The following is a 20,118-nucleotide window of genomic DNA, read 5'->3' on the forward strand; positions in this document are numbered from 1 at the left end:
AGTAGCTGGGATTACAGGCATCTGCCACCACACTCGGCTAATTTTCTATTTTTAGTAGAGACGGGGTTTCTCCATGTTGGTCAGGGTGGTCTAGAACTCCCAATCTCAGGTGATCCGCCCGCCGCGGCCTCCCAAAGTGTTGGGATTACAGGTGTGAGCCACCGCGCCCGGCCGAATACTGCTTGTTTTAATGTATTCATTAAAAATGTCTCCATTATAGAGTAAAACAACTCAACGTCATAGCAGAGAGCAAGACAGGAAGTACCCCTAAAGCAGTAGTTGGTACAGGTAATGATTCCGTGGGGTCTATTAGGCTACAGGGACTCAAAATCCAGAAGAGGAGGGAATGCTGATAATTACCTAACACCAACGTTGCTGCTGGCTTCTCAGCCGTAGTCACCTCCCACTCAGATGTTTTGGAAATTGTCCATTGTTCAGAAACATCACTTTCTGTGACCTTTTACAAAATTCCTGTGTTTCAGGATTTTAAAGTGAGTGAGAAAGGAGTCTGATTTGCAGTCACCAAAAACACCAAATATAAAGAGAGGACTGGGGAGAATGAATTGCTAAGACTTAGCTACCAAATGTGTATCACGAGAGGTGTAAAGATCCCAGGTGAGGTGAGGCACTGGGGAGAGTACACTTTTAACTTACTGTATAGCTAAAACCCAAAGATGTGTGTCACATCGAGGGAAAAACTTTTTTCCTCCTCTTCAAAATCTTTTTTCCGTTTGCAGAGCTCCAGACGTCCTCGCCCTTTGGAACAGCGGAGAGTCATTTGAAACTTAACTGAACGCTGGAGGGAAGTTCTACTTTCCAGGTCATCCAATTTAGGAGATCCAATTTCTGCGGAGGAAACAAAAAGACGGGTGGGGGAGGGAAAACTAGACCCTTTGTCCTCCTATCCTTCTACCTTCAATCCACAACCTGCCAGACAAATCCAGCCAAGTCAAGATTTTGCCTTGAACCACCACCACCACCACCACCACCACCACCACCACAACCACCACCACCTTGTCACTCATGCCCGAGAAACACGCCCCTCTGGTCCTACTCTTGGCCAATGGCGGCTCTCCTCTCTGCATAGTAATGAGCTCGAGACCTCCCCGGGCCAATGGCGCTCCGGGAGACGGGATAGTTTTGCATGTACCTAAGTGATTTGCATAAGCCAGCGGCCGGGGGCTTGGGAACCAGAGCGTGCAACCCTAGAAGGGAAAAGGACGGGAAGAGATTGAGCCGCGGCTGGGAGAGAGCGAGCCAGAGTCTGGGTGTTTGTGCAAGAGCCACGGCGGGGGCTGGGGCGAGTGGCCGGCATGGCTGAAGGCTGCGCTCTGCAACCTTGAAGAGCCGCTGCATTGGGAGGCCGGGGACAGGGAGACCGGTGCGATGGCAGAGGGCGGCCCCCGCTGCTGCGCCGGGCTGGCCCGGCTGGCCTGAGCCGCCGGAGGAGCGGGGCTGCCTCTGCGCGTCCATGGAGCAGCGGGAAGGGCGAAACTCCGGAGCGCCGCGTCCCTGCGCTGCTGCGGCGGACTGCTGAAGGAGCCGAGCCCGCGCGGACCGCCGAGGAAGAGACCCCCGCCCCAGCCCGCAGGCCGGCTGCCCGGGGGCGGCGGGGGGCATCCGAGGGCAGCGGAGCGAGCAGCGCCGCGGGAGAGGCCGGCGCGGGAGGCGGCCGCAGCAATGCCGGGCCCGCTGGGGCTGCTCTGCTTCCTCGCCCTGGGGCTGCTCGGCTCGGCAGGGCCCAGCGGCGCGGCGCCGCCTCTCTGCGCGGCGCCCTGCAGCTGCGACGGCGACCGTCGGGTGGACTGCTCCGGGAAGGGGCTGACGGCCGTGCCTGAGGGGCTCAGCGCCTTCACCCAAGCGCTGTGAGTGCGGGCGGCGGGGACGCGAGGGGGGGAGGGGGCCCAGCGGGGGGCGCCGCGGGGCGGAGCCAGGGGTCAGTCCCACCCCACCCCGCCTCGCCGCCGCCCGGGCCTGGGGAGGGGGTCCGCGGGTCACCTGCGTGCGGGCTGCCTGGCACCCGCTCCTGCGCCACGGGCTTTCCGCACTTTGCTAGTCCGGGTTCGAGCCAGCAGTAGCTTTCGTTCCCAGACTTTTTGGGCACAAGCACCCTCCCACCCCACCGCGCACACCCCCAACTCACAAGTGCATCTGGGGCCAAGGAGGAAGAAGGAATCTAAAACGCTTGTCCCTGGCAGCCTGTCCACGCGACCTTCCCGTCTCATGAGGGCCCTCGCTCAGCGGGCAGGAGTTCCGCCACTGGCGGGGCTGAGGGCGCCGAGAACTTGGCCTCAGTCTGCATACCGAGGCACGTCTCGTGGGGAAGCACCTGGAGCCTCCTGGGTTCCAGCATGTGGGGAGAAGAAACACCTGTACCTCAGTCACGGCGAATCTCCTTCCAATTTGGCACCATCCAGGTAGTGCGTCCCGGCACCTACCTCGGCCCAGTTCCACTCGGGACTACCCCACTAGCTCCCAGGCTTCTGCAGCACGCAGGGGAGTCCGAGAAAACAAGGGAGAATTACAGGGTTCTCTTGGTGGACATGCTCTTACCCAACAAGGCCTTTTAAAGAAGGAATGCCGACCTGAGAGGTGCAGGATGTTGGAAGAGAAGCAAGTTCCGGAGCATATGCTCAACCCAGGCTGCAAGGTAGCAGTAGGTTTCTAATGCACCTTCACGCAGCCAGCAGATCTTTTCTTTTGAGCTCCCTGAGATCGAGAGAAACACTCAAATGTTTCGGACTTCCAAAATCTCCCTGCTAAAACAGGGACTTGAGAGCTTTAGACGTCCCCTTGAGAAAAGAAGAGGAATCTCAACTAGGTTGTGGAGGCGGTGGCAAAGGCCACGGATAGAGAAGGAACAGTGTGACTGAGGGCAGGGCTTGTGTATTCTTATTGCTTCTTGTGTTGCGTGGCCAGCTGAATGCTTAAATCAGGAGCAGTCGAAGAAACGTGTGAGAGAGGAAGGGATCCTGAGGGGCTCTAGGGTAGAGGGAATTTCCTTTTACCTATAGTGGAAGGGACCTCTTAGAAATAGACAGTTTTAAAGGACCCTGTGAAGAAATCTTCTTTATGCAGGCAGGAGCATTGCTGTATTTCCGGGTGGGTGGTGGCAAAGGTGTTCCGCTTGCCCTTCTTGGATGGACTTTTAGTGAGCATCGAGGCCTGTTGTCTTGGAACCTGTTTCATTCTTCCACCTTCAGCCTTCCCCTCCCCATTTGGTATTTTTCCTGTCTTAGGTTAGTTTTAGTTATGTATTTGAGGTCTTTTTTTTTTTTTCTTCAGTATAGTGAAGTTTAACTTCTCATTAAAAAAAAAAGTTAACTTTGCAGTGAAGAGCATTTTGGTCATAAAGTTACATTAAGTGGGAAAGTTTGAGCAGGAATTGATTGAATCAACAGAAAGAAGACCTGTGGAGAGGAAATGGGACTAATTTTTCCCCAAGTTCTCTAGAAACGTTTAGGGAATTCGTGCAGAAAGAAAGGTCCCTTTACCTGAAACTCTTGCAAGGCTCTGCATAGAATAGAAAAACACAATTTTACTATTTTGACTAGTTGTAAAGACCTTGTTTAGCAGATTCCTCACATGTTAGTGAGTAGACTTGTCCTGTAAGGAAACGGGCTGTTTTACATTAGTATCTAAAACCACGGAGAAATAATCACAATTTTATGAGAGCATACTCCTCTCTCCAAAGCATCTTCTGGTAGAACTCACTGAAGGTAGTGAAATGCTGTATCTTCAACTTTGGGCCTTAGAATAAGTTAGTGTTCATGGCTTAGGAAACAGAAAAATAATTGGTACCAGTCTAAATTAGAGTGCCTAAACTAGCATTATCTTAGCACTTTCTGAGCTTTGGTGGTGTGCAAATGTGTTTTATTTTCTTAGATTTGGGACCTATAGGTAGAGTGATCGTACATTCTGGTGACTCCTTATTTCTCCCTAGTACTCATTTCACCCTCAAAAATATATATAACCACCCTCTCTAAAAGGATTTTCAAGGGCAGCATATTTGCATTTTACTCATGGGGAAACTAGCTCATTCAGTGATTCTCAAAAGCAGTGTATGAAGCGAGGCCAGTGCTGCAGGTTTGCACACTCCAGTCGATCATATATGGGACATGTGATCATCTAGGGTCTTTTTCCAAGTACTTCCAGTCTGCTCTCCCATCGCAGCTTTACTGAGATACAGTTACACATCAGGAGACTAGTTCCGTGGTCTCTAAGCGTTTGTTCACCTATTCTTAATTGCTGGAGCATGTGAACCAAAAACCTCTGTAGTTATACAGAAAATTACAATCATGAAAGTAGAAGTTAAAAAGATGAGACTATAATTACTAATCAGAGTTCTTCATTTTCTTCTCATTGCTCAATGGCTTGTCCTGGAGTAGTGCTTTCACCTTCCCTGGGGACAGGGGCGGGGGGTGCATTCCACTCAGAGATCCTGGGACTGACAGAGCAGTGATTTGATTTTACTCAGCTTGGGATCCCCAGAGCCTGGTACACAGGAGGCACTTAAAAATGCTGGAGTGAATAAATAAGGATGCAAGGCCACACCGAGGAGCAGAACCGTGGCATGGAGTTCAGACACCATTCCCACAGGGGATTTTCAGATTCAACATTCTCAGCACTGAGCCTTTTGTCCAGATTTGAGAAGGTCCCAGAGAGAGAATACCTGCTTCTTCTCCTTGAGGCTGGTTGAAACTTGTTCAGTCTAACAGTGTCTATTTCCTGGTGAAAGCCGCTTTACCGGAGTCTGGGGACAGTGTCAGATGTGATCCTCAGTACTGTGAATGGGATTCCTGTATTCACACCATTTGCTGCACCTGTAGCGACTATTTATGTTTTTGAACAACAATGTTCAATCTTGTGTCACAATGCACTGGCCTGTCACAATTCACCCTGAGGAGTGTTCAAAGCAGTAATCTTACTAATATTAAAATTCCAAAGTTTAATCAGAAGGATTCAAGGTTATTACTGTATTTGTGGTAATAACTCAATCACCTACATTCCAAGATTGGGAGAAGAGATGAAGTCATGGGGAGGGGAATGTGTATGTGAGTCCTCTGGTTTTTGTGTTATTGCTACAGTGTTTGAGAAACGTAGACCTTGAGCACAAATTTGCACGTCCTAAGTTATGTTTGGCACATAGTTTTAAGATTAGCAAGGCTATTTCTGTGACTTCATGAAGAAAGTGGTGGACCTGAGTCCTTGATCATAGCTTCACTATGCCACTGAGTAGTTGAATGGCCTTGGGCAAGTCATTCACTTTTTTTTTTCCGTGACAATTTCCTCATCTGAAAAGTGAAGCAATTGGATTCACTTGATCACCTCTAAGGCTTCTGCTTACTTCCAGAAGTTCTATGACTTTATATTTTTTACAAATTTTAGGGTGGCAAGGTGACAATAAGGTTATGATCCTCTCATAAAAACATCCCAGGAGTAGCAGAATATCCTTTTAGTTGAACTCACCCCAACCTATTTATTACTTGGAGGAGTTCTTTGTGTTTAGAAGTGTGTGTTAGGAAATTTGCCATGGAGACTTGTTGCAGAATGCATGACTAGCTAAGGCACTTTGCTAGGGTAGAATAGCCCCGGTTGTTTCCTGTGGGTATGGCTTAACACTTGGAAAATAAAATCACTCTGTTTCAGTAATTTGGAGACTGTACAAAAAGTTACTCAACATCCTCACTTCCATCTAATTAGTCATAATCTCTCAAGCCTTCACAGTGTATGTATCCTGCACATGAGCAGGTTGTTGAGCTTTTTATATAGAATTGAGTTACCTGAAGGACTTTAAAGTGTTTTTAAAGAATCTCCTTTTGGAAAGATCATCTCAGATTCTTCCCTAAGGTATATATATATATTTTTTTTCACTACTCCAAGCACCTTTCTTCTTTTACTAATACCATTTGAAAGTATTTTTTTACGTATTCTCTGATATCTACTGTGTATTTCCTGGCAGGTCAGGTCAGTAATCAGTGGCTACATGTTTGTATTTATTGATGGTAGAGTTTTGTTATCTTTTGATTTCTGAATTACAGAAATCAATTGTTGGCTTAGTTTGTGTTGTGTGTCTTTCTAGAGATGCGTTAGTTTTATATACAAGTGAACTTTGTTCAAAACAAGAACGATGTATGAATATCTTTAAGTATAGGTCCTTTATTTTCCAAACTAGTGAACCATGGGTTCTCTTTACATATAAGCAAGGAAAAAATATTCTGCCAGGTATAGGGAGAGCTGGGTTCCAGATCTGTCAATAATTCACAGGAGTGACCTTGAATGAGTCATATTCTTAACCCTTCAGGACCTTATTTTCCTCATCTGTAAAACAAGTCAACAACTCTTACTGCCAAAAGTGTTTTTTGTTGTTGTTCTCTATATAATTTGATTTTTTTTTTTTTTTTTGAGACGGACTCTTGCTCTGTTGCCCAGGCTGGAGTGCAGTGGCATGACCTCGGCTCACTGCAACCTCTGCCTCCCAGGTTCAAGCAATTCTCTGTCTCAGCCTCCCGAGTAGCTGGGATTACAGGCACCCTCCACCATGCCTGGCTAATTTTTTTGTATCTTTAGTAGAGTTGGGGTTTTACCATCTTGGCCAGGCTGGTCTTGATCTCCTGACCTCGTGGTCCACCCGCCTTGGCCTCCCAAAGTGCTGGGATTACAAGTATAAGCCATCGTGCCTGGCCTTAATTTGATTTTTATACATTCCTTGGGTCCTCTCTATTGTGTTAAATGAGGTATACGTGTCTAAACTGTAGAATCTCACCCACCAAGAGACTCCTCCAGTTGTCCAGTTCACCTGGGATATTTACATTGCATGGGGAACTCATGCCTCACAGGCAAAAGTGTACTGGATATGATCTGAGCAATTCTTAAGACTTGAGGCCAGGTGTGGTGGCTCACGCCTGTAATCCCAACACTTTGGGAGGCCAAAGTGTATAGATCCCTTGAAGTCAGGAATTCAAGACCAGCCTGGCCAACATGGTGAAACCCCGTCTCTACTTAAAATAAAAAAAATTAGCCGGGCATGGTGGTGCATGCCTGTAGTCCCAGCTACTTGGGAGGCCGAGGCAGGAGAATCTCTTGAACCCCAGAGGTAGAGGTTGCAGTGCAGTGAACCGAGATTGTGCCACTGCACTCCAGCCTGGGCAACAGAGTGAGACTCCTCTCAAGAAAAAAAAAAAAAAAAAAGACATGAACCAGTAATTCCCTCACTTAGGGTTCTTTAACACTTTCAGTAACCAATAATGTTTTATAATTTCCAGTCAAACTAAATGCTGTGCCGGTCATGGTATCGTAAGTGTTTAATGTCCAGGCCCTTGGCTCTTAACATTAGGATTGTAAGGTAACATTTGACAACTTAATCTCTTAGGAAAGATCAAAGTTCTGTATTAGTAGGTGGATCCAGGCAAGTTTAGGCATATTCTTGGCCTCTGTCTCTGTCAAGTCTATCGCTCAGCTTCTTATTTTAGTCATCTTTATAATAATGGAAAGTACTGGCAGCCTGCAAGTTTGGATTTTGGTTTCTGGTCTCCTTGATTGTGCCTTTTATTCTCATTCTTCTAATCAATAAATAATGGACATTTGACTAGATGATGGCTAATGCCTCTCTCTTTGCTTTGAATTTCTGTGAATCTGAGTAGAATATTAAGTAAAGTTGTAAGAATCATTTAGTGATTTATGGAAATATTTTTAAGACTCTCTCTCACCTTTTCTCTATTAAGAAAAGATAAATATCTATAAAAGTACAGTATTTGTTGGTATACTTGGGTTAAAAGTTAAAACCCTGCCAAATGTGCCTTTAACTCTGAAAAGTAAAAGTAATGTAACTTAGAGTATTCTTTATAAGATAGTTTTGCTCTTTTAATTTTTTAAACTTGATCTCAAGGTTTTGGAGTGAGAAATATGTTACCTATCTTGCTATTTAACCGTCCCGTGCGGCCTTCAAGTTGTTGGCAATGTTAAAGCTTGTTTAAGAATATGGATGACTTTTTTCTTTTTTCCCCCAACTTTGTTCGGTGAAGTGTGGTTTTTTAAAAGCTTGATTGAAGATGATAAAATGCTGTAATTGTAAATCCTGTCAGTGAAGAAAAAAAATCTAGGACATTTAGCAAATCAGTACTCTCAACACAATGGCTAATTCGTCTGCCTCTCTTGACATTTCTTTTGTGCTTTTCAGCACCTGATGGTCACACGGTATGCTAGGTGTCAACTCTATTGTCTAAAATTGGGTGAGTTAAAAATTGAGTTTAGGGATCAGTCTTAGCATGAGACAGATCGTGATTTTTTAGCTCATGTACAGTTAATAACTTCTCAACTTTCCAAAGACTAACAAGTTAGTATTCAAACACCTCTTTTAAATTGCAAGATGTAATGGTGTGGTAGTATACTCTAAGTTCACTCACACATAGACAAATATTTGTTATTAAACTTTGTGTATGGCTGAGCTATTTTTAGCAAGATTTTTAAAGCATACTAAAATATTCTGTGTCGTGTCCAGGCAATTAAAACTCTGAATGATTGGGTTGGTTGGTTTTAATCTCTAAAATATGTTTTTTATACCATTACGTATTTTAATTGTCAAAAAAGCTCACTAGCCTGGTCTTCCCCTAACCACAAGATTTGGCATTATGCATCTCTTACTTTAGATGCAAGTGACCGAGGTTCAGCAATGCCTTTCTAATGGTCCAGGTTGCAGAAATGAATAATTAAAATATATATACTTCTTAGCTTTCTGTCATGAAAGATCTTATGGGTAAGGCATTGAACCACCCTCCTGTGGCAACATGTTGGTTCATAAGAATATAAGCATATCCTTGTAAGGAAATGTAAACCATAGATATTTTGGGAGGCAGCTGGGCCAAGATTGGGTATACGTTTAGATCCCAGGCTGGCCTGCTGTTTGTGCTAGTGAGAAAATGTGCAGAGGAAGCATATTTAATATATTACAAGACATTTAGTGGTTCTTTATTCCTTATATTTAATTTGTAATTAAGTATTCTGAATCAAGATAAGCCTTTTTAAAAGGCTATGTAAACCCCTTTAGCTGGTCGTGTTTTCTAGATTTACACTAAGAGAATGCAGGTTTTTTTTTTTTTCAAAGTTTTAAAAACAAAATTGACCCTTGAAAGAGTGAAAATCTCATTGTACCCTGGCAGCAAAATACTTTTGGTATTTGAATCAGAATGTAGAACCCGATATCCAGAAAAAGTAACAAGTTAGATTCTGTCTATCCCCTTATATTTTTAAAGTTCTATTTGGGGAAATTTTTCTTCCCAAGAAGAGTGACATAAATTTGGCAGGGAGATAGCTCCTTACCTTGGAGCTGTACTAGGCATAGCTAAGGAATGTGCCTGGGATTGCTTCAGGTCACACTTCTCCACTCCCCTCAGGCTTTGAGGTTCCTTGTGTAGCTTAGTGTAAACAGCAGAGTCATTTAGTACAAGTGGTGACATCGAAACTCCCCTAAAGAGCTTTATTAGAGCTGTTTTCTTGTGAGGGGAGATGAATTTTATAATTCGCACTCTCTTCAAGTGTCTGGTTTTGAAGTTGCTGAATGGGAGGTGTGTTTGCAAACTGGCGATCTCTTCTCTGAAACTCTAGGGAGTAAGGAGTGGGCTATGGCTAACTTCCTGGTTTCTCCCATTTCCCTAAGGGATCAGCCGTATGCCTAGAAGCCTTTGAAGAAACCCTAAGGGAGATATATGAAGGGCTAGGCAGACCAGCTATTTTCAGGAGGGAGGAAACTCATGGTTGCCACTCCATTCTAGATTGCCAGGCTTCTCCTGTGTGCAAACCATCTCAGAGAGCTGCATTTTTGCAGAATAATTCTCCAGAAAATGAGAGAACACTCTCTCTTGAGTAACTTAACAGGAACTCTTAGGCTAGCCTATCAACTCTTTCCTGTAGTAGGGGAGAGAAAGCAGATATGTTAACTGTGGACCTTCAGATTTCAGTTCGTAGAAACTGTTCATGTGCTCTTCAGCCTTCTGTTTTAGGTACTAAATTAATCCAGATTTTGCATATTTTAAATGTGATAATTGCTCTTTAGTTGCCCTTCAGGATCTCCTTCTCTCACACAAGTTGAAGTGTATGCAGAATTCTTACTTAATCAGAGTTCATAAGAAGGGAACATTAAATGAATTTAATACATTTCAAATATCTTTCTGTCATGTTTTTTTGTTTTGTTTTGTTTTTTTGAGATGGAGTTTCATTCTTGTTGCCCAGGCTAGAGTGCAGTGGCACGATCTCGGTTCACTGCAGCCTCCGCCTCCTGGGTTCAAGTGATTCTCCAGCCTCAGCCTCCCGAGTAGCTGGGATTACAGGCACCCGCTACCACACCCGGCTAATTTTTGTATTTTTAATAGAGACGGGGTTTCACCATGTTGGCCAGGCTGCTCTCGAACTCCTGAGCTCAGGTGATCTGCCCGCCTCAGCCTCCCAAAGTGCTGGGATTACAGGTGTGAGCCACCACGCCCAGCCAAGTGTCATGTTTTAAATATTACATATTATGGGTTTATTAACTGATATTTAGCAGTTTATCATAATCTCAGTTTTCATCCCTTCTCTGCTATTTCTGCTATTTATCTCATTTGATTAGTTTTTAAACATCTTAATTTTTTTCTACAAGGAAAAATTTTCTTGTTGGCCTTCCATTCTCCAAGTTCATTTTGAGTCCATGGTCATGTCATCTAGCTTTTTATGTTACTGTCAACTCCCCAGTCTTTTTATTTTTGAGACAGGATCTCACTGTGTCACCCAGGCTGAAGTGCAGTGGTGCAATCATGGCTCACTGCAGCCTCAACCTCCCAGGCTAAGGGCATCCTCCTTCCTCAGTCTCCGAAGTAGCTGGGACTACAGGTGAGCGCCACCATGCCTGGCCAATTTTTGTATTTTTCTTTTTTTTGGAGACAGGGTCTCACCATGTTGCCCAGGCTGGTCTTGAACTTCTGGGCTCAAGTGATCTGACTGCCTTGGCCTCCCAAAATGCTGGGATTACAGGTATGAGCCACTGCGCCAGGCCCTCAGCCTTCTTTTGTAGGCATATTTTTATGAATAGATTTTCAAAAACGGTTTTTTTCCTTTTTTTTTTTTTAAGAGTCTGGCACAGGAAATGAAGACATCCAAGTTGAGGAGGACATTGTAGAGCTTGGGCAAGTCACTTAACCACTTTGTACTTAGCATTTCCCATGTGCAAGAAGAGGCAGCTTGCATTATCTTCAGGCTTGCACCAAGGAAACGCTTCAGCATGACTTTTTTGAGTGACACCGAGTGAGAACGCAATTTGTTGTCATTTCTTGTGGGAGTGACTAAGCCGTTGTCTGTGTGTTATAACAGTGAATTAAAATTCTAACCCTGTTTCTTTAGTTCTTTGAATGTATATCAGGTTCAAAGCCCACAGACTTCACAGGTGAGCCACTGTGCTAATGGAAAAAGGCTACTCATCTGGTAGATTTTTCATGCAAAAATCCATGAAGACCCTGGCAGAGAAACAGTAGTACATCTCATTTTATAAAGATACCTTCTTGTAGATGGTGCTACTTCCCTCTAACAAGAAAGCCTTATGGAGGAGAGGTACAGTTTATCTGGAGGAGGGAGCTCAAGGGAAATTTTACATTTTTGCCTGGGTCTCTGTAACTTGTTGCTGCCTTCCTGGACCAGATGGCTGGTCAAGTAGAAAGGTGCTGTCCTAATATGGGAACGCAGGGTTTCTCTTCAGAGGAAATGGGCGTATGATAGCCCATCCTTTAAAGACAGTGTCAATGTGATCTGTAGATACTGACTTTCTACTTCCAGACTTTGCAACACTGAGGACTTTCATTAAAAGTCCTAACTCCGTGGCTGGGGGCTGTGGCTCACGCCTGTAATCCCAGCACTTTGGGAGGCCGAGGCGGGTAGATTACCTGAGATCAGGAGTTAGAGACTAGCCAGGCCAGTGTGGTGAAACCCTGTCTCTACTAAAAATACAAAAAAGAAATTAGCCTGGCATGGCGACGGGCACCTGTAATCCCAGCTACTTGGGAGACTGAGGCAGGAGAATTGCATGAATCTGGGAGGGGGAGGTTGCAGTGAGCCAAGATCCAGCCTGGACGACAGAGTGAGACTCCACCTCAAAAAAAAAAAAAAAAAAAAAAAATCCTAACTCAGTCTTTGGGAACCTTCATGCCAATGAGAGCCCACTGTAGTTTCTTAGATCACTTTCTTTCTTTCCGTGTGGACATAAGGAGCAGGAGTGTCCAATCTTTTGGCTTCCCTGGGCCACGCTGGAAGAAGAATTGTCTTTGGTCACACATAAAATATACTATCGGTAACAATAGTTGATGAGCTAAAAAAAAAAAAAAATGTGCAGAAAAATCTCATAATGTTTTTAGAAAGTTTATGAATTTGTGTTGGGCTGCATTCAAAGCCGTCCTAGGCTGCATGTGGCCTGTGGGCTGTGGGTTGGACAAACTTGATGTAGAAGATGGGTAAGATTTACTTATCATGGACAATTTGGCTGCATTCTTATTTTTCACATCACTTTGGTTCTAGAAATATGCAGATTACAAAAGAACTTTTTAAGTATCTTGAAAGTATTTCTTTTACGATTTTACTGGTTATTGGATACCTATGTGTTTTTTATTTTTTTTTTAATTTATGAAGATAAGATCTCATTTTGTTGTCTAGGCTGGTTTCGAACTCCTGGCCTCAAGCGATCCTCCTGCCTCAGCCTCCGAAAGTGCTGGGATTACAGGTGTGAGCCACCGTGCTCCTGTGTTTTTTTTTACATTTGAGATTAATGCTTGGTTTTGTGGCTGAAGAAAAGCTTATTATCTTAAAAGTAAATTTAGAACTAAAATCCTTTCTTTAAAGTATTACATATTTTTAAAAACTTGTATGACATTCTTAAGCATGGTTAAATCTTTCTCAGAAACTTTAAAAACTTTTCTGAGTTTTGATTCAGACCTGATTTAAACATGAATTATAAAGCCAGAATAGTAGCTAACGTATGCAGTAGCACTCACAACCTATTTAGATTGGCTGAGTGTTTCAAATACAGTTGTGCATTTTCTACCGTGGGTCTCTTTCTTTAAAAAAAAAAAAAAAAAAAAGTTTGAGATGTTTTTCCCATTACCATCTTGACATCTGCCTGGTTACACATGAATAGCTTGACCCAGTCCCTCAGCAGGGAGACCACCGTGGCCTTGCTTTCAATAGCCATGTCACTGACAAAGAAAACATATGGAATATTTCATTCCTACCCTTCACACACAGAGTCTGGGGCTGTGAGGGCATGCAGCAGAACGCTTCATACTTCATGGTAGGTTGGCAAATCTGTGCACAAACCACAGGCTCTGCTGTTAGCAATCAAACTGTTTTCCAGAGCCTCATTACATTCTGTAGAAAGAAAATCCCTTGTTTTGGATAAATCAATTTCTAATATCAGTTTGAATTAACTTAGGATGGTCTGCTTCTATGATGGGTTTTTCACCTAATCATGTATTTCACCAAAGGACATTTGTGTATGTGTGAGCACAGGGGATTTGGGTATTGCTCTCCCAGATTTGATATGTGGTGTGTGTTGGGATCACAGATGCTTGAATTCCCAGTAGGGTAGGCCTTGAAGACTGCCTGCCTTTATGTTTATCTTCTTGTCAGTCCACAGAAAGAGATCAATTGCTCATTGTCCTGCTAGCCAAACACTGCTGCAATGACCTTTAAAGGTTTCCGTTGCATATAGTATTAGCCTTCTACTTGGGGGCTCGGTTTCAGCTCAGCTAGCATTGAGGGCTTTGGTCTGTGGCATCTGAAGCTATAGTATTGAGGCTCATCAGCAGGTGTGACAGGAGATGGTCAAGAACATGGAATAGAAGGGTAAGTTAATTCCTTTCTCAGCTCTTATTCTTTTTTTTGAGACGGAGTCTTGTTCTGTTGCCCAGGCTTAAGCATAGTGGCGCCATCTCGGCTCACTGCAGCCTCTGCTTCCCGGTTCAAGTAATTCTCATGCTTCAGCCTCTCGGATAGCTGGGACCACAGGCACATGTCACCACGCTTGGCTGATTTTTTTATTTTTAGTAGAGACGGGGTTTCACTATGTTGGCCCCACTGGTCTCGAACTCCTGACCTCAGGTGATCCACCTGCCTTCGCCAGGGATTACAGGAGTGAGCCATTGCACCCAGACCCTCAGCGCTTATTCTGTGTTAAAAGAATTTGCCGGCCAGGTGCTGTGGCTCATGCCTGTAATCCCAGCACTTTGGGAGGCCGAGGTGGGTGGATCATGAGGTCAGGAGTTCGAGACCAGCCTGGCCAAGATGGTGAAACCCCGTCTCTACTAAAAATACAAAAATTAGGCAGGTGCAGTGGTGGGCACCTGTAATCCCAGCTATTTGGGAGGATGAGGCAGGAGAATCACTTGAACCCAGGAGGTGGAGGTTGCAGTGAGCCGAGATCGCGCCACTGCACTCTAGCCTGGGTGATGGAGCAAGACTCTATCTCAAAAAAAAAAAAAAAAAAAAAAAAGAATTTGCCTTTCACACCATCCTGGCTGAGGTGGCATTCCAGAAGGAGGAAAAAACCCCCATTGTGACATCCAAGGATAAGAAGATTTATGACGTTGGCAGAGGAGGTAATGACATCCATTTCATCAGGGTCCTTCCCAACCCTCAAGTTACTGCAGCCTGAGTTTCTAGTTTCATTGTTTTTCAGACATGTAGACTGATTTTGTCAGAAGTTGATGATTTATCTAAAAGGAAGCAAGGTCCTGTTGATTATTTTATCTCAGATATAGCCACATATTTAAATTTATATAGACATCTCTTCTAGAAGTTGTTTCTGATGGTCCTTAGTATCATTACTGAACATAAGCTAAATAACAACGTGCTAAAAGAAATTATTGCCTTTCACATTTTCTCATAAGAGTGATTCCTTTTGTAGTTCTTGATTATAATAGATTTCCTTTAAATTTATTGGCTCATTTAAGGTTAAATTTTTAAAAGTTTCTGTTTTATGGTTCTTCATAAATGAATCTATTTGTGGTTCCCTTTTTATTTATTGCCTCCATATTTTTATCCTAAAATAAATGGTTTAATCTTAGATGTTCCATCTTCCTTACTTTGACTGCTTCCCTGACTTTCAAAACTATGAATTCAAGGCCTGGCACGGTAACTCACACCTGTAGTCCCAGCACTTTGGGAGGCCGAGGTGGGTGGATCACCTGAGGTCAGGAGTTCGAGACCAGCCTGGCCAACATGGTGAAACCCCATCTCTACTAAAAATTCAAAAATTAGCTGGGCATGGTGGTGGGTGCCTGTAATCCTAGCTACTCGGGAGGCTGAGATAGGAGAATTGCTTGAACCCAGGAGGCGAAGGTTGTAGTGAGCTGAGATCGTGCCATTGCATTCCAGCCTGGGTGAAAAGAGCAAAATTCCATCTCAAAAAAAAAAAAATATTTAAAAAAATTAAGAAAACAAAAAAACTATGAATTTATAGAGAAAACTCCCCCAATCTCCTCAATTTTAAAAGTCATCCTTTTTAGTGTTCAGTTCTGTGAGTTTCAAAATGTATACAGTCATGTGACCACCATCACTGTGAAGATATAGAGCATTTCTTCACTTGCCGAATTTCCATGCCTACTGTAGTTAGGCATCTACATCTCCAACCTCTGACAACTGCTGAACTGTTTTCTACCTTGGTTTCCTCACTTTATGTGGTTTTGCCTTTATTAGGATGCCATATAAATGTAATAAAACAGTGTAGCCTTTTGCGTCTGGCCTCTTTTACTCACCATACTGCATTTGAGATTCTAACATGTTGCATATATTAGTATGTAATACTCACTTTCTTTTCTTTTTCTTTTTGAGATAGGGACTTGCTTTGTTGCCCAAGCCGGAGCACAGTGGCATGATCACAGTTCACTGCAGGCTCTAACTCCTGGGCTCAAGGAGTCCTCCTACCTTCGCCCTCCAAATAGATGGGACTACAGGCATGTGCCACCATGCCTGGCTAATTTTTTTTTTTATTTTTTGCAGAGATGGGGTCTTGCTGTGTTTGCTAGGCTAGTCTTGAACTTCTGGCCTCAAATGATCCTCCTGCCCTGGCTCCCAAAGTGCTGGGGTTACAGGTGTGAGCCACTGTGCCTTGCAGTACTCATTTTCATTGCTAAGGAGTGTTCCATTGTGTACGTATACTATAAATTGTTTCTCCATTCACCAGTTGAGGGACATTTGCCCTATTTCTAGTTTTTTGGCTATTATAAATAAAGCCACCATAAATATTCACATAGAGTTTTTGTATGAACATAGGTGTTTATTTCACTTGCGTAAATACCTAGAGTGAGATCCTGGGTCATATGGTAAATGTATATTTATAAGAAAATGTTGGTCTCAATTTTAATGTCTTAGACTGTGGTGAGGTTTGTTATCACCAATTACTTATAGTCACAATATATTGTTAGCATGGTATGTAGTATTAGCAAAAGCTGTTAAAAACTGATTTTGTTTAAATGTCTGCTTTAAGTTCTTTAAACTCCTCTACGCTGAGAACGTCTGCTTTTAAAAGAGAAGAATTCTTAGCTCCCTTCATGATACCTAGCAGTTGCTGTAATCCCTGCCAGAGATTCCTGTAGAAATTACCCTAATGTGAAGCATTTTGCTTACAGTGAAAAAAGTTTGAATTATTAATGTATTCATATTTGGAATGTCTGATTTTTTTTAAAATGGAAATTTAGTGAAGAATTGCTGGGCCTACCTATATATTACACATTTTACATGTGCTAACTAGAATTTCCACAGTAACCATCTTGGTCCATGGCAGGATTCCCATTTTATCACTGAGCAAACTGGAATTTAAAAGGATTAGGTAACTTGTCCAAATATCCCACAGTTAGTGGGTGGTAGTTTGTGAAGCTCAGGTGTTCCATATTTAAGTTTGTTCATCCCTGTAGTTTGCTTAGATATTTGACAATTTATCAGAAGAGGAAAAGGTGAAATGAGAAACAAAATGGTGAGAAGCTACAGGTTATTACAGGAAAAAAAAATCAGAACAGAAAAAAATGTGTACCCAAAAAGCACACATACATCTGTATGTCTGCATACACTGAGAGACTATGACTGGATTTGGAGTCAAAAATCTACACAATAGATTCAAAATCTATTGTGTAAAATGAAGTTATCTGTTATTTGTAGCAGAACTTTTAAAAAGTATCTCTAACTTAGTCTTTTTGCTTTTTATACATACTTGTTTAAAAGCTTTCACATCATTTCCCATGTTAATAGTGTTTTTTTGTGTGTGTCTGGAAAGTATCAGTCATATGCTTTTTGACTTGCTTTTTCTTTCTTCTGTGGACTTCACTTACACGGTATATGAGGATCAGATCTGTTAGCGGACTCACTTTTCTGTTTCTAAAGGAGCAAATTTCTGAATGTGCTCCTTTAAACCAAAACTTTGCAGTAGATTAAAAAGCAAAATGTGCAGTATGATGGTTTCCATATAGCTGCCCCCTTTCACTCACTGGAATTTCCTGCCTCTCCTATTGAAGATGTTTTTATAGGAAATTCAGCATAAAAGTGAATCACCCATGAGCCTTTTTTTCCCCCAAGGCATTTCATTTAGTCAACTTGGTATTAATTTAGTTGGTACTCTTTAGTTGACTCGAACACTGTGTGTGTTGATGGTGTGAGCTGATGTTTATTAAGCTGTTAATGTTTTACAGACTTGATGGGTTCCCATTTGGATCTGTGTGCTCTTTCCTTTAGCAGCAGGGCTGTTATTCATGATTGAATCTGTGGCCACAGTTTTAATTTTGAATGTACTGGTGATAGCCAGCCTCATCCTAAACAGTCATTTGCTTGGTGATTCTAAAGGTTGTCTTCTTCCCCTGGAAGCATTTTGCTTTCTCATTTCACTTACGTTGCATTCTTAGTCATGAAGAGCTCTCTGGTCTGTCCTGCCATTCAGATAATATCATCACCATCCTCTTATTACTAACTTAGATGCTCATAATACTGTTATTGAATGACAGGCACTAAATGAAGTGCATAACACGTGTTATCTATTTAATCCTCCCAATAGGCCTCTAAAGCAGTGCTATTATTCTCCCCATTTTAGAGATGGAGAAACCATGGCAAGTGAGGACTTATTACCACTAGTAATGAGAGGTTTTGCAGGTAGGGTGTTGGATCTTGCTTTTATAGACTAGGGTTATTTGGTTGAGTGGGCTGTATAACAGTATCTTTCAGTGCTCTTCCTAAATGTAGGCGTTCATCCATTGTACGTGTCTTAGGTATCGGAAACTTCTCATTATGTAGATGGGGAATTAATTCTGGAGAGGTTTTGTTTTGTTCTGTGCTTGAAGTGTTCTCAGCTCCTTAGAATGTAGATTTGGAAAGGATCTTAAAGGTCATCTAGTGCAGTGGATCTAAAACTCTTCTTTATTATGGTCCACCCATCAAAAAGGCTATGTTGTTCCATGGGAAAAGCAAAAAGTCAATTTCTCCCAATGGTGTATATTATATTAACCTGTTTATAGACATAGTAGTTATTATTTGTTAAACTTTTCAATCACATAAATCATAACACCAAATTCTTGTTGATTTTTTTTTTAGACTTTTCCTCCCTTCTCAGTGTACTTCTATTAAGAGCTGGCAGTTGATCTGGCTCCAATTCCTCATTTAATGGGGGAGAAATCCAGTTACATTTAGTTGTATGACATGACAAGAATCATTTATAGCGCTCCAGGGTATGTTAAAAATGGAACACTCCATCTGTACAAAAAATAAATTAGCCTGGCGTGGTGGCACACACTTGTAGTCTCAGCTACTCAGAAGGCTGAGACAGGAGGATCACTTAGAGACCAGGAATTTGAGGCTGCAGGGAACTATGATGGTGCCACTACACTCCAGCCTGGGTGACAAAGTGAGACCTGGAAGAAAGAAAGAAAAGAAAAGAAAAGAAAAGAAAGAAAGAAAGAAAGAAAGAAAGAAAGAAAGAGAGACAAGGCAAGTGGAAGAGCATTATCAGAAGAGATGATCCTTTCTTTGACTGTGTTAATCTTTAACATTTAATTTAATATTAACATTTAGTGAGACTTTTGACTTGTGTTGCTGTGGCTTGTGTCTGTTGGATGACAAGATAAAATTTCCTGTGCTTCTTCCTTGTCTTCCCAGTTTTCCTTGGGCTCAGTACTTTGTTGAAATTGTAGGAGATAGTTTGTGGAGGTGAATAAAAATGTTTAATGCAAATAATTTTGCTTTTTTTTTTGAGACAGAGTCTTGCTCTGTCTTCCACGCTAGAGTGCAGTGGCGCGATCTCGGCTCACTGCAACCACCACCTCCCTGGTTCAAGCAATTCCCCTGCCTCAGCCCCCCGAGTAGCTGGGATTACAGGTGCATGCCACCACATCTGGCTAAATTTTAGTATTTTTAGTAGAGACAGGGTTTCACCATCTTGGCCAGACCGGTCTCAAACTCCTGACCTCAGGCAATCTATCTGCTTTGGCCTCCCAAAGTGCTGGGATTACAGGCATGAGCCACCGTGCCCGGCCAATAATTTTATTTATTCAAACTATTCTTTGAGAGCTACAAATATTTGTATAGTGGTTCATGGAATTGTCAACCCAAAAGTATCTGTGACAGATCTCAATCAATTTAGAAAGTTTATTTTGCCAAGGCTAAGGACTTGCCTGTGACACAGCCACAGGCAGTCTTGAAGACGTAGTTGGGGTACAGCTTACTTTTATACTTTTTAGGGAGACATAATACATCAATCAATACCTGTGAGATGTACATGGGTTTGATCTGGAAAGGTGGGACAACTTGAAGCCAGGGAGCTTCCAGGTTATAGGTAGATTTAAAAATTTTCTGATTGGCAATTGGCTGAAAGAGTAGTTATTATCTAAAAGCCTGGAATAAATAGAAAGGAATCTCCTAGTTCCAATGATAAGGGGTTGTGGAGACCAAAGTTTTATCATGCAGATGAAGCCTCCAGGTAGCAGGCTTCAAAGAGAATCGATTGTATTATAAATGTTTCTTATAAGTCTTCAGGTCTGTGTTGGTTCTAATGCTGGTTGGCTCTTACTGAATTCCAAAAGGGTGTAGGATATAATGAGGCATGTCCAACTTCCCCTTCCCATCATGGTCTGA

General features: G+C 42.7%; 1 protein-coding gene and 1 pseudogene across 1 annotated transcript in view; one reads left to right on the plus strand and one right to left on the minus strand.

The window, feature by feature from the left end:
* The window catches only part of LOC116476410 (large ribosomal subunit protein eL43-like), a 12,626-nt pseudogene extending 11,399 nt beyond the window's left edge, over positions 1-1,227 (minus strand).
* Positions 1,190-20,118, plus strand: part of LGR4 (leucine rich repeat containing G protein-coupled receptor 4) — a 109,348-nt gene continuing 90,419 nt past the window's right edge. The window contains exon 1 of the mRNA XM_032166378.2: positions 1,190-1,865. Within this exon, the coding sequence (XP_032022269.1) occupies positions 1,681-1,865 (185 nt within the window). The 5' untranslated portion in view covers positions 1,190-1,680. The remainder of the gene's footprint in view (positions 1,866-20,118) is intronic.

The sequence above is a fragment of the Hylobates moloch genome, unplaced genomic scaffold (genome assembly GCF_009828535.3).
Source record: "Hylobates moloch isolate HMO894 unplaced genomic scaffold, HMol_V3 SCAFFOLD_11, whole genome shotgun sequence".
NCBI lineage: Eukaryota > Metazoa > Chordata > Mammalia > Primates > Hylobatidae > Hylobates > Hylobates moloch.